General features: G+C 43.2%; 1 protein-coding gene across 1 annotated transcript; it reads right to left on the bottom strand.

Moving 5' to 3' along the window:
• Positions 1 to 583: 583 nt before the first annotated feature.
• On the bottom strand, positions 584 to 7,775 carry LOC133229882 (cationic amino acid transporter 3-like). Its single transcript, XM_061386639.1, has 11 exons — positions 7,406 to 7,775; positions 6,647 to 6,805; positions 3,106 to 3,292; positions 2,804 to 2,916; positions 2,435 to 2,657; positions 2,128 to 2,267; positions 1,926 to 2,028; positions 1,547 to 1,743; positions 1,182 to 1,348; positions 828 to 936; positions 584 to 675 (listed from the first exon to the last, which is right to left on the bottom strand). The coding sequence occupies exons 1-11, from the start codon at positions 7,773 to 7,775 to the stop codon at positions 614 to 616; spliced, it is 1,830 nt and encodes a 609-aa protein (XP_061242623.1). The 3' UTR covers positions 584 to 613.
• Between the last annotated feature and the right edge of the window lie 5,171 nt (positions 7,776 to 12,946).

Genomic DNA, 12,946 nt, shown 5'->3' with positions numbered 1-12,946 from the left:
GTTCTCAGTTCATGTTCTGTCGAAGTCTAGCTTAGGACTTTGAGCATTCCCGGCTAGGCTGTGAAATAAGCACAACTGTATGGTAGTTTGACCACTCTTTGGCTTACCCTTCTTGGAATTGGAGTGAAAACTGACCTTTTACTTCAAACTTATTGATGACCGAATATTTAAGGTGTAAATCTTATACAATATTGGATTACCTATGTTTCCTCCTCAAGTGGCCAGCTCAGTGCTCAGGCTGGAGATGGGAACAAGGAGTTGTTTCTCAGGTGCCAGGTTAACATTTTCTTTCTCCTGCTGGTTATGTTGTTGTACTTTCTTTGTGAAAATCGGTCTTGCTGCACACTTAAGAAGCATGTGTTTTTCTGTATGTACATCATGCTTTGAAAAGCTTACTTAAAAATTAGACAACATTAAAGTCACTTTGTCCACTGGCAATAAAGACAGGGCTGTAGATGCATACACCTTCACTATCCATAGAGGCTGAGTGTTCATGTAGCAGAAGACACCTTCTATGTATGTAGGGATTCTACACAACATCTATGACCTGTGGTTAAGATGAGTCAGCCGTAGGGGTGTTTTTGTCAAGAGTCTGGGAGGTGGATGCTGGTGGTTATTGCTCATCGTTCTCCTCTAAGCTGTGTCGGATCCCGTATCCAAAGTATATGAGAAATCCTAGTAAGGAAATGAGAAAATGAGAAGGATAAGCAGGCACTCTTCCTGGTTACAAACATCCAATAGGTCTCCTATGGTGGTCAAGAAGCTTAGGGGAGCTCAGTTTGGGATCTGTCACTCAAGAGGTCTCTTTATGCCAGAAAGCCACTTACCAACCACATTCCAGATGCCAAATATGGTCCAGGTCCCAGAAGTTATCTGCATCATCAAGTAAATGTTCACAAAGATGCTCACCAGTGGAAGGACAGGCAGAGCAGGGACCTGTGGGGCAGTCAGTTCATCCTTGAACACACCCCAGATGCCTGAATGAGAGACTCTACCCCATGTGGGCAAGAAGACCAGCCTTCAGACTGTGTATTCAGTGCCTACTCAGACCGTGTATGTAACATACTGAGGGGGATCAGGAAGAGTCCATTGGTTTTAGCAGTTCCCCTCACTCCCTGGATGTTTAGACCATGAAGCATGTTCACTCCAGGTGGACAGTTTGGGCACATAAGGTCACTTACCTTAAAATAAAGAGGAATGGGGTTCTGGGGCTGCCTCCAGATGATAACCATGACTCCAATGATGAGCAGCAGCAGCAGCACAGCCACTGGTGTGTACTTGGAGTCTCCAGAGAACCCCTGACTGGACCACTGGACCAGGATCAGGCTCAATATTATCATCAGGAGAACTACAGGGGTCAAGGTGGAGGAGAACAGGTTCAACTTCAGAAGCTGAAGATGTCAAGACCTTGGGCCACCCCTCTCCCCAGGCTGCCCACCTCAGCAAGGGACCTCATATCACCAAGACTCCTCAGTTGACAAAATACACACTCCAACACCATACTGTCAATTTCAGAAAACAACCAAAGAAAAATCCCACTGCTCACCGAGTAGTGAAGCACATCCGTAGACAATCTGGCCAGATTTCCTAGTGGGGATGGTGCTGATAGGGAACCACAGACTCTTTAGAATGTTTGAGTTTCTTGCTTCAGGTTCAGAGTCCAACGGATGTTCATCAGGGACAGGCATCTCAATTTCCTCCTCTGTGTTCTCATTCTTGCTTAAATTCTGGTCTGGCTGGTACCTGAATTACATGTTTTAAGGCAATATTAACAGCAGCCCCTACTCATCCAACACCACACAGCCTATTTCACATGTGTCCTGTCTTAAGCAGAGCAGGACTTTTAGAAGATAGCATGAAGGCAGAAGACGTTTACCTCCCAAGTAATCTCCAAGACTCCCTACCGAGGTGCAGTGGGGTCTCACCTGAGGACAAGAATAGAAAATGCCACCAGGGAGTAAATGAGCAGGGTCCCGACTGACATGAGATCCACAAGATCTGTGTACTTGAAGAGTAACGCCATGAGCCCTACAATGAGGGCACAAACAAAGTGGGAAGGGAGTGAGAAACATCTGGAAATATGTAAGTTAAAGCGTGGGTTTCAAAAAAATATAAATATTTTTTAACCTGCAAGATTTGCAGCAGACATCATGGCCAGGACATGGATGCCTGTGCGGACATGGATCCGGGTAAGTACCCGGAAAAGGAGCCCATCCTCTGCCATTGTGTAGATCAAAAGAGGCATTCTGAACACGGCACTATGGAGTCTGGAAGAGAAGATGGAAACATATAAGGATGTGGAGAAGGAGGATCGGCCAGGACTTTTGCTCTCTCGTTGGCTTGGGGTAAGGTGTCTCTCTGTCTTCTCTACCAATCCTAAGGTTTTGGAGATCTGAGCATCGACAGTAGACAGGGAGGAAACCATGGCACTGACCTGAATATAAGAGCACAGAGGGTACCAATAGACGTGATGTATGTGGCAGGGAGCCACAAACTATGGAGAATGGCTTGTGGGAATGGGTTGTGAGGCTGAATCAGGTAGTAGGGCACCATGAGGGTGAGTGCCGCTGAGACACTGGAGTAGGCCAAAATGCAGATGAAGATGGTGACCAAGATGCTCCAGGGGATTGAACGATGAGGATTTATAGCTTCTGCCCCTGCAGAAAGGGAAGAAGTGTTGAGTTAGGAAAACACACTGGGAAAAATCCCCTTCCTTATTGTACTCCTCAATCAGGTTTCCCCAAAGCCAGAGGCAGCCAGTCTGTTCCCAAACCTCAGATGGGACACACAGTGACCATGTTACCTTTAGTGGCAAGAACATCAACACCAAAAAAATAGTAGAAACACGTAGCTGTTCCCTGGAGAATCCCTTCAAAGCCGAAAGGTGCAAACCCTCCAGAACCCAAAGGGCCCAAGCTACGGTGAGAGAAGGAAAGAGAAAGAAAGTGGGTGAGGTGTGTTCTTCCATGTCTTGAGCTTCTGCCTTCATACCTCAAGTCCTGGGCTCCAGGACTCGCTTCATCTGGATCCATCAGCCCAGATATCTTTAGTCCACACCATACCAGCTCTGCATGCCCGTCACCCATATATTATGGCCAATATTACCCTCCTAAGCCATAGATGTCTCTGGATCCAGATGTGTTCAGTTTGTAGTCCTGTTCTGTGAGCTTCCAGTTATGCAGATCTCCCTTAACGAAGCCAGTGATGGTAATGAAAATGAGAACCAAAATGTTTATTCCTATGGATATTCTGATAACCAGGATTGACTCACGAGCTCCCAGAAGCCGTAGTCCTGTGGGAAAGATGTAATATGAAACACTCAAATTATTGATACATTAGGCATCACTGACTCGATGGACATGAGTCTCAGTGAACTCTGGGAGTTGGTGATGGACGGGGAGGCCTGGCGTGCTGCGATTCATGGGGTCGCAAAGAGTTGGACATGACTTAGTGACTGATCTGATCTGATCTGATAGATATACTAGTCATACAAACACCCTTTTTAAACAACACAAGAGATGACTCCTCTCTTGGACAACACCAGATGTTCAATACTGGAATCAGATTTATTATATTGTTTGTAGCTGAAGGTGGAGAGGCTCTATACAGTCAGAAAAAGCAAGACCTGGAGCTGTTTGTAGCTCCGATCATCGTTCCTTAATTGCAAAATTCAGGCTTAAATTGAAGAAAGTAGGGAAAACTACCAGACCATTCAGGTATGACCTAAATAAAATCCATTATAATTAAACAGTGGAGGTGACAAATAGATTCAAGGAACTAGATCTGGTAGGCAGACTTCCTGAAGAACTAGGGACAGAGATTCCTAACACTGTACATGAGGCAGTGATCAAAATCATCCTCAAGGAAAAGAAATGCAAAAAGGCAAAATGGGTGTCTGAGGAGGCTTTACAAATAGGTGAGGGAAGATGAGAAGTGAAAGACAAAGGAGAAAGGGAAAGATATAACCAACTGGATGCAGAATTCCAGAGAATAGCAGGGAGAGACAAGAAAGCCATCTTAAGTGAACAATGAAAAGAAATAGAGGAAAACAGCAGAGTGGGAAAGACTAGAGATCTCTTCAAGAAAACCTGGGATATTAAGGGAACATTTCATGGAAGGATGGGGATGATAAAGGACAGAAATGATAAGGAACTAACAGAAGCAGAAGAGATTTAGAAGAGGTGGCACGAATACCCAGAACTATACCAAAAAATGTGTCAGTGGTCTGGATAACCAAGATGGTGTGGTCATTCACCTAGAACCAGACATCCTGGAGTGTGAAGTCAAGTGGGTCTTAGGAAGCAATAGTACAAACAAAGCTAGTGAAGGTGATGGAATTCCAGCTGAGCGATTTCAAATCCTAAAAGATGATGCTGTGAAAGTGCTGTATTTGATACGTGAGCAAACTTGGGAAACTCAACAGTAGCTTCAGGACTTCTAGATCAGTTTTCATTCCAATCCCAAAGAAGGGCAATGCCAAAGAATGCTCAAACTACTGTACAATTGCATTCATTTCACATGCTAGCAAGGTTATGCTCAAAATCCTTCAAGCTATGCTTCAGCAATATGGGAATCAAGAACTTTCAGATGTACAACAGAGTTAAGAAAATGCAAAGGACCAGAAATCAAATTGCCAACATTCGTTGGATCACAGGGAATGCAGGGGGAAATACCAATGAATCATATACTTCTGCTTCATTTGACTACACTAAAGATTTTGGCTGTGTGGATCATACGAACTGTGAAAATTCTTAAAGAGATAGGAATTCCAGACCACTTTACCTGTATTCTGAGAAATCTATGCAGGTCAAGAAGAAACACCTAGAACTGGACATAGAATAATGGACTGGTTCCAAATTGGGAAAGGACTATATCAAGGCTGCATATTGTCACCCTGCTTATTTAACTTACATGCGGAGTACATCATGCAAAATGCCAAGGTGGATGAAGCACAAGCTGGAATCAAGATTGCCAGGAAAAATATCAACAATCTCAGATATGTAGATGATACCACCCTAATGGCAGGAAATGAACATGAACTAAAGAGCTTCTTCGTCTTTTTTTTCTTTTTAGTATCTAGTCATCAAGCAAAGACTTTATTGCTATGACACTAGAGGGATGGAGAAAACCCATAATCAGGTTACAACTGAAATCACAGCTTAAAGAGCTTCTTGATGAAAGTGAAATAGGAGAGTGAAAAAGCTGGCTTAAAACTCAACATTCATAAAGCTAAGACCATAGCATCTGGTCCCATCACTTCCTGGCAAATAGACAAGGAAAAAGTGGCAGCAGTGACAGATTTCCTTTTCTTGGGCTCCAAAATCACAGTGACTGCAGCCATGACTGCAGACAGTGACTGCAGCCATGAAATTAAAAGACATTTGCTTCTTGGAAGGAAAGCTATGGCAAACATAGACAGCATATTAAAAAGCAGGGCCATCACTTTGCCTACAAAGGTCCATATAGTCAAAGCTATGGTTTTTCCAATAGTCATGTACAGACGTGAGAGTTGGACCATAAGAAGGCTGGGCACCAAAGAACTGATGCTTTTGAACTGTGGTGTTGGAGAAGACTCTTGAGAGTCCCTTGGACACCAAGGGGAACAAACCAATCAATCCTAAAGGAAATCAACCCTGAATATTCATTGGAAGAACTGATGCTGAAGCTCCAAAATTTTGGCCACCTGATGGGCAGAACCAACTCATTGGAAAAGATTCTGATGCTGGGTAAGGTTGAGGGCAGGAGGAGAAGAGGGTGACAGTGAATGAAACGGTTGGATAGTATCACTGACTCAATGGACATAAATTTGAGCAAACTCCAGAAGATAGTGGAGGACAGAGGAGCTTGGCATACATAATCCATGGGGTTGCAAAGAGTTGGATATGACTTAGTGACTGAACAACAACAGGAAGCAGAGAAATAGTTGCTCAGGGCTGACAGTTGGTGGTGGTGGACAAACAGACAGTGACTGCTTAGTGGGCACAGAGGTGTTGAACGTGTTTGGAACTAGATGGAGGTGATGGTTGCCCAACATTACAGATGTGCCTAATGCTACTGAATTGTACACTTTAAGATGTTAATTATTGTGGCAATCTTCTCAGAATACATGTCTAACAAAGCAAGATGTACACCTTAATCTTACACAATGTTGTATGTCAGTTATTTTTGACTGAAGCTGGGAAAAGGTACAAAGTGGTTAATTTTATGCTATGTGAACTTCCTCTCAATTAAAAAAAAATCTTTGGCCTCAGTACAAAGGAAGACTTGTTTGTCTAAGTAAATGATTCTCAGCTTGGGGTAATTTTATTCCCCAAGGGACATTGGCACTGTCTGGAGACACCCTGATTGCCACAGTTGGGGGTGGGTGGATGTCACTGCTATCTAGTAAGCAAAGGCCAAGGATGATTCAATAATGATTAAGAAAAGAAATTAAAATTCACAGGACAGTCCCTTCACACCAAAGAATGATAAGCCCAAATTGTCAGTAGTGCCAAGGGTGGAAAACAATGGTCTATGTCTTAGCTTCTATTTCAAGACCATTCTTTCTATTTCTAATCCCCCACCATTCTGCCACATCAAGCCTTTCCTACACCAACTCCCACTTCACACCCTGTTCTTCCCATCCTGTTGCTGAGCCCTGTCTCACCTGTCATCAGCAGTACCAGGCCCAGGGCAAAAAAGTCTGCATATGTGGCCAGGGAGTAAGGCAGCTGCAGAGAGAAACTTTCCTGTAATGACTGAGAGATGTGATTCCCAATCAGGCTGTCAAAGATGTAACTCGAGGCCCTGGCCAAGCTGGCACTGCCTGCAGAGGCAGAAGAAGGAGCGTTCATTGACAAACAAAAATTGATGTGCCATAGGATCTAAAAACACAGATAAAATACCTGTATATACAAAAAGCCTATATATACAAATACCTGATACAAAATACAAAATATCAAAGAGTTTCTTTTCATGAGTTGGGGAGAGTAGAACCAAATGATTCACCAAAATGTCAGGTGTTTTAATACGTTAGGAGCAGATCAATGTTATACAAGAAAAGAAAACACATAAGTGGGACTGGGAGGGCTGGGATAGGCATGAAATTTGAAATCAAGTGGTAAAGGAAAATCCCAGGAAGGCAACAACTGAGCAAAGAATTCACTATGATGAGGGGGTGAACCTGTGGGACATACCTCCCTCTCACCCATTCCCTACAGTTCCTTTTCCTCCTGGGTTCATGGTCCATCATTTAAGAACACAGGATAGAACCAAGTTGAATGTAGTTGTGGGGTCTTCCTGACACTATTATCAACTTCCCTTCACGAGGCCAAGAATAAAGTGCTCATGAATGACTGAGAACCCAATCCTCCAACATAGTTTCCCAATCTTAAGCCCCACACCATTTGCTGGCCCATCATCTCACCCGTAACTAAGAGAAGTATGGAGTTCCAACCAATGATGAAGGCATAGACTTGACCCATCGTGACATAGCTGTAGAAATACGTAGAACCAGAGCGTGGTACCCAGGCCCCAAATTCAGTATAGCAGAGCCCAGATAATATAGAAAACATGGCAGCCACCAAGAACGAGATGATGGTTGCTGGTCCAGCTATGAACTTGGCCACTGCACCAGCCAGAATGTACATGCCAGCTATCAACATCCTGCCCACACCCACGATCACCAGGCTTAGGATGTTCAGATGAGCCACGGGTCTCTCAGACTCATCTATGGGTTCCAGTAGCTGCTTGCGGGTGAGCTTCTGACCAAATTGGTGAACGAACTGAAGCAACATCCTAGACGTAGTTGAGGAGGCTACAGTCTGCTGAGGAAAGAAGACATAAAGCCGTTAAGAATGTCCATCCGCCCTTGGCACTGGGGTCCAGTTCTATGGAGTAAGGAAGTGATGGAGCAGGTGGTAAAAGGACACACTGGGCAAGCTCTCCATCTCTAAGATTTGGTTTCTACAATCATAGAGAAGACTTCTAATTTGTCTCAAAGTTACTGGAAAGTTTGCTTGAGAAGAAGTGAGACGGAGTAGATTATGTCTCCCCAAATGTGCCCCTGTGATGGGTAAATTGTTTTGAGCTAAAGTTAATTAAGACCCATTAGATTCAGGAGAAGCTCTTTACCTTTCCCTCAATTGTTCAAAATAATGTAGATTAGGAGACCTATGCCAGGAAGAGAGCTATTATCACAGAGAACTTTTTAATCTCAGAAAGACTTACCTGCTTGGAGTGGGCAAACTTTTGTTCACCAGGCACTTGCTCTTCTCATCCTTCTGTGCATGGTCTTCCTCCCATTTGAAGGCCCAGATCCCCACCCCTTTCTCCTTAACTCAGGGGGTCATATAAGCTTCAATTGTCTGACAGTCTTTGAGCCTCAAAAAATTTTGTGGGGCTCCTGTACATATTAAACTAACTGTGTTCAATGGTCTTATGTCAATTGAATTGTTATCTCAGCTGAAGAATCTAGAAAGCCAAGTCTTCTGCCCCTATAGAAGCAAAAGTTTCCATCACGGAGCCTGGCACATCATAGGTGCTTAGTTGGCATTAGTTGGATAGATGAGAATGGTGATTTTTGAATCGAAATCAACCAGCCATGCTTGTCTGATTTTGCTGAAACTACATTTCATCTTTTTTCTCCTTTCCCCTGCACAATAGAACAAATTATCATCATTATTCCCTCCCCTCTTTGATAGGGGTGAAGTGAGTCTTTTAGGGGCTTGCTGAGCAGAGCGCTCAAACTCTGCACTTTTTTTCACCAAGGACCCTGAAACCTGGACACTTTCTGTTTCATTGTTTGCAGAGTGACATGGAATAGTAACTGTCCTGGGGAAGAATAAGATGATATTTGAGGGGAGGCACAGAAGGACTGATGCTGAGGCTGAAACTCCAATACTTTGGCCACCTCATGTGAAGAATTGACTCATTGGAAAAGACTCTGATGCTGGGAGGGATTGGGGGAAGGAGGAGAAGGGGACGGCGGAGGATGAGATGGCTGGATGGCATCACTGACTCGATGGACCTGAGTTTGAGTGAACTCTGGGAGTTGGTAATGGACAGGGAGGCCTGGCGTGCTGCGATTCATGGGGTCACAAAGAATCGGACATGACTGTGCTACTGAACTGAACTGAACAGACTCTAGCCCAGCTCAGTCAAAGCATCAAACTACAGTGGTCTCCCAAGTGCCTGGAGGGAGGGGGGACTAGTGTTCATTGTGAATCAGAAATGACAGGACTGTGTTTCCTGTTGCTTTGGGACATGAAATGTGTTCTGCCTACACAGCTCTGCAGGGCTAGGCTGATCTTGTGACCACCAGTTACTGTGAGGGGGGCTTCCACCCCTCATACTCCAAAGTCCAAATTTAACATTTTGATTAAGAGCAAGCATTCAAAGAGCCAGGAAACTATGGATAGAATCTTGGTTCTACAAACACTGCGGCACTCTTGAACAAGTCATATCCTTCTCTGGACTGTTTTGATCTTGCTCAAATGCTGCTGCTGAACCTTTCTGCACTGTGAGGAGCAATGTAAAATGGGACAGCAGCTATGGATGCAGTATGGTGCTTCCTCAAAAATGAAAAATACATTTACCACATGACCCAGTCATGCCACATTGGGTATATGCCCCAATGAATTGACAATATGGTTCAAAGACATATTTGTACACCTGTGTTCCTTAGCAGCATTATTCACAATAGCTGAAAGTTGGAAGCAACCCAGATGTCCATCAATGAAGGAATGGATTAACACAATGTGGCTGTACATACAGTGGAATATTATTCAGCCTTAAACAGATAGGAATTTTTTTTTCACATATATTTTTAAAATTTATTTTTAATTGGAGGATGATTGCTTTGCACTGTTGTGTTGGTTTCTGCCATACATCAACATGAATCAGCCATAGGTATGCATATGTCCCCTCCCTCCTGATCCTCCCTCCCATCCCGCTACTCCATCCCACCCTTCTAGGTTGTCACAGAGCACCGGGTTTAACTCCCTGCATTACATAGCAAATTCCTACTGGTGATCTCTTTTACATATGGTAGCATATAGGTTTCAATGCTACTCTCTCAATTCATCCCACCTTATCCCTCCCCCTCTGTGTCCACAAGTCTGTTCTCTAAAAGAGACAGGAAATTCTGATGCATGCTATAGCGTGGAGGAACACTGAGGACATTATGGTCAGTGACATAATCCAGTCGCAAAAAACATGCTATGATTCCATGGCCATGAAGTACTGAGAGGAGTCAACTTCTTAGAGACAAAGTAGAATGGTGGTTTGTCAGGGGCTCGAATGAAGGGTGAAACTGGGAGTTACTGTTAAATGGAGACACGGTTTTAGTTTTCTTCTTAGGAAAGAAGAGAAAAAAGAGGTGAAAAGAGTTCTAAAGGTTGGTTGTACGACAATATAAATATACCTAACATCACTGAACTGTAGACTTAAAAATGGTTAAGATGGCAAATTTTAAGCTATATATAATTTACCACCATATTTAAATTTTACTGCCCATAAGAAGAAATAGAGCCAAATCACAGTTTCTGGGTTAGCAAATCAATGGTGACTTAATATAAATCAGCACACAGCCCTCCTCTGAGGACACCAAAATCCATGGATGCTCAAGATCCTTACAGTCACTGGAGCATCCACAGAGGAGGAACCTGCAGAATCCGAGGGTCGACACTACAGAGGAGACTGACATCAGTGGTCCTCACAGCATAAACCCTGATCCAAGGGGAACTTTGATGTTGTTTGAGTGCCAGTCAAAAAAAAAAATGAGTCAGAATCTCCATGGTCTGATCCAACCCCCTGCACCACCAATTCCCACATAAACCTGACAACTCCCACTCCTGTTTTCATCTGGAAAATGAGTCTCTCCACCCTCAGTCAGGAGCCGGGCTGACCCCCTCCACTCTGGGATTGCAGAGGTCTCTTTGGGAGGATGTGAATTCAGCACCCAGTCTCCTACAGAAGAGGGTGACCCAAGACTTACTGGATCCTTGGAGCAGAGCCTGGAGCACTGGATCAGTCAGGGAGGCTGAGGTTCATTCATGCAGGACTGGAGCTGAGACATATCTAAGGACCAAAGAGCGGAGTCCTGAGCACAGAAGACTGCCCTTACCCGCTGCATTGGTAGGGTGGAGATGAGGCTGGGTGGGCAGGGTACATCTGCCATGTCGCTATCAGCCTTGACCCTTCTGTGGTTACTCTCAGGGAGTGGTTCTGAGAGGGTTTTTTTTTTTCCTTCTTTTTTTTAAATTTTATGTTATTACTCATAACATGAAATTGACCATTTTAACCATCTTTAAGTGTGCAAGAGGACTTCCCTGGTGGCTCAGATGGTAAAATGTTTTCCTACAATGGGGGAGACCCAGGTTCAGTTTCTGGGTTGGAAAAATCCCCTGGAGAAGAAAATGGCAACTCACTCCAGTACTCTTCCCTGGATGGAGGAGCCTGGTAGGCTACAGTCCATGGGGTCGCAAAGAGTTGGACATAACTGAACGACTTCACTTTCACTTTCAAGTGTCCATTTCAGTAGAAATAAGTATGTTTCCTTTGCTTTCTAAATAAAACTGAGCTGTAACACTGAGCTGTAACACGGAGCTGTAATACTGATCTGCAGGAAGAAATTACATGGTGCTGTAACACTGGTCTGTCTGAGGAAATTTATACGGGGCTGTAACACTGGTCTGTCAGTTGTTTCAAATTTTTGTCCACGACGAGACAGAACTGAGGAAATTACAAACTCCCCCGACATTACCATCTGAGCCATTAGGGAAGCCCATACTTCTTATACCAAGAGGATCTTAGATTAAATTATAAGACAATTAGATACACTATATTTAGATCAACAATGAGCCTTAACACATATTATAATACATATATCATATGTACATATTTTATGCATATTAATTATAAACATACACATTTAAATATATATACATACATACACATGTACAAGCATATGTTATTTTATTGTGCTTCACAGATGTTGCACTTTTTTCCAGTTGAAGATTCATGGCAATCCTTGGTTATCAGATAATTCACATTTTTTAGCAATAAAGTTCTTTTAAATTAAAGTATATACATTTATTTATGACAGAATGCTATATAGCACACTGAATACATTGCAGTGTAGTGTGAACATAAGTTTTACACGCACTGGGAAACCAAAAAATTGCATGTCTCTCCTTAGTGCCAATTCTCTTTACTGTGGTGGTCTGAAATCAAACCAGTAATGTCTCTGAGGCCTGCCTGTAGGGTCGTATCATTTAATTATTACAGAAAGTGCACAATTTTTTTTTCCTGGAGAATGGCCCACATTCTGGGTTTGGCTGATTGTGTTTTCAGTTGAAATTGGAAGCTATCCCTCATGTCTGATATGATCTGGTATTTGATCTGGAGATTGATTATATTCTGATACAACTTTTCATCAAGACTATGGGTGGTGTTCTGTTTTGCCATTACAGCACAGTGGGAAGCACATTATATCTGGTTGTTCCACAGTAGGGGAAGAACAAGAGTCAGATGATGTCAACCTCTTCCATCAAAGTTTCACCTGACAGTTTCAGCCTCCATTGTTTCCTAAACTGATAATTTCAGTAGAACTTGCAAGATAGTGATTTTTTTCCCAGTTCTGTTAGTCCTCCTCCATCTACTTTTTAACTCACCTAATAATTTTGCTATACATTTTCTTGACCACCATACCCCCTTCACTCAACTGCAGTTGTTCATTCTCACAAACAATACTTCATTATTACCAACATCTTCAGTGTCCATAATCTCCATTTCAATCATTCTGTTCTGCATCAATAACTTTTTAAAAAATTTATTTATTTTAACTGGAGGCTAATTACTTTACAATATTGTAGTGGTTTTTGCCATACATTGACATGAATCAGCTATGGGTGTATATGTGTTCCCCATCCTGAACCCCCCTCCCACCTCCCTCCCCATCCCATCC

This window comes from Bos javanicus, chromosome 18 (genome assembly GCF_032452875.1).
Source record: "Bos javanicus breed banteng chromosome 18, ARS-OSU_banteng_1.0, whole genome shotgun sequence".
NCBI lineage: Eukaryota > Metazoa > Chordata > Mammalia > Artiodactyla > Bovidae > Bos > Bos javanicus.
The sequence above is the reverse complement of the archived record's forward strand: the minus strand, read 5'-3'. Positions and strand labels throughout refer to the sequence as shown.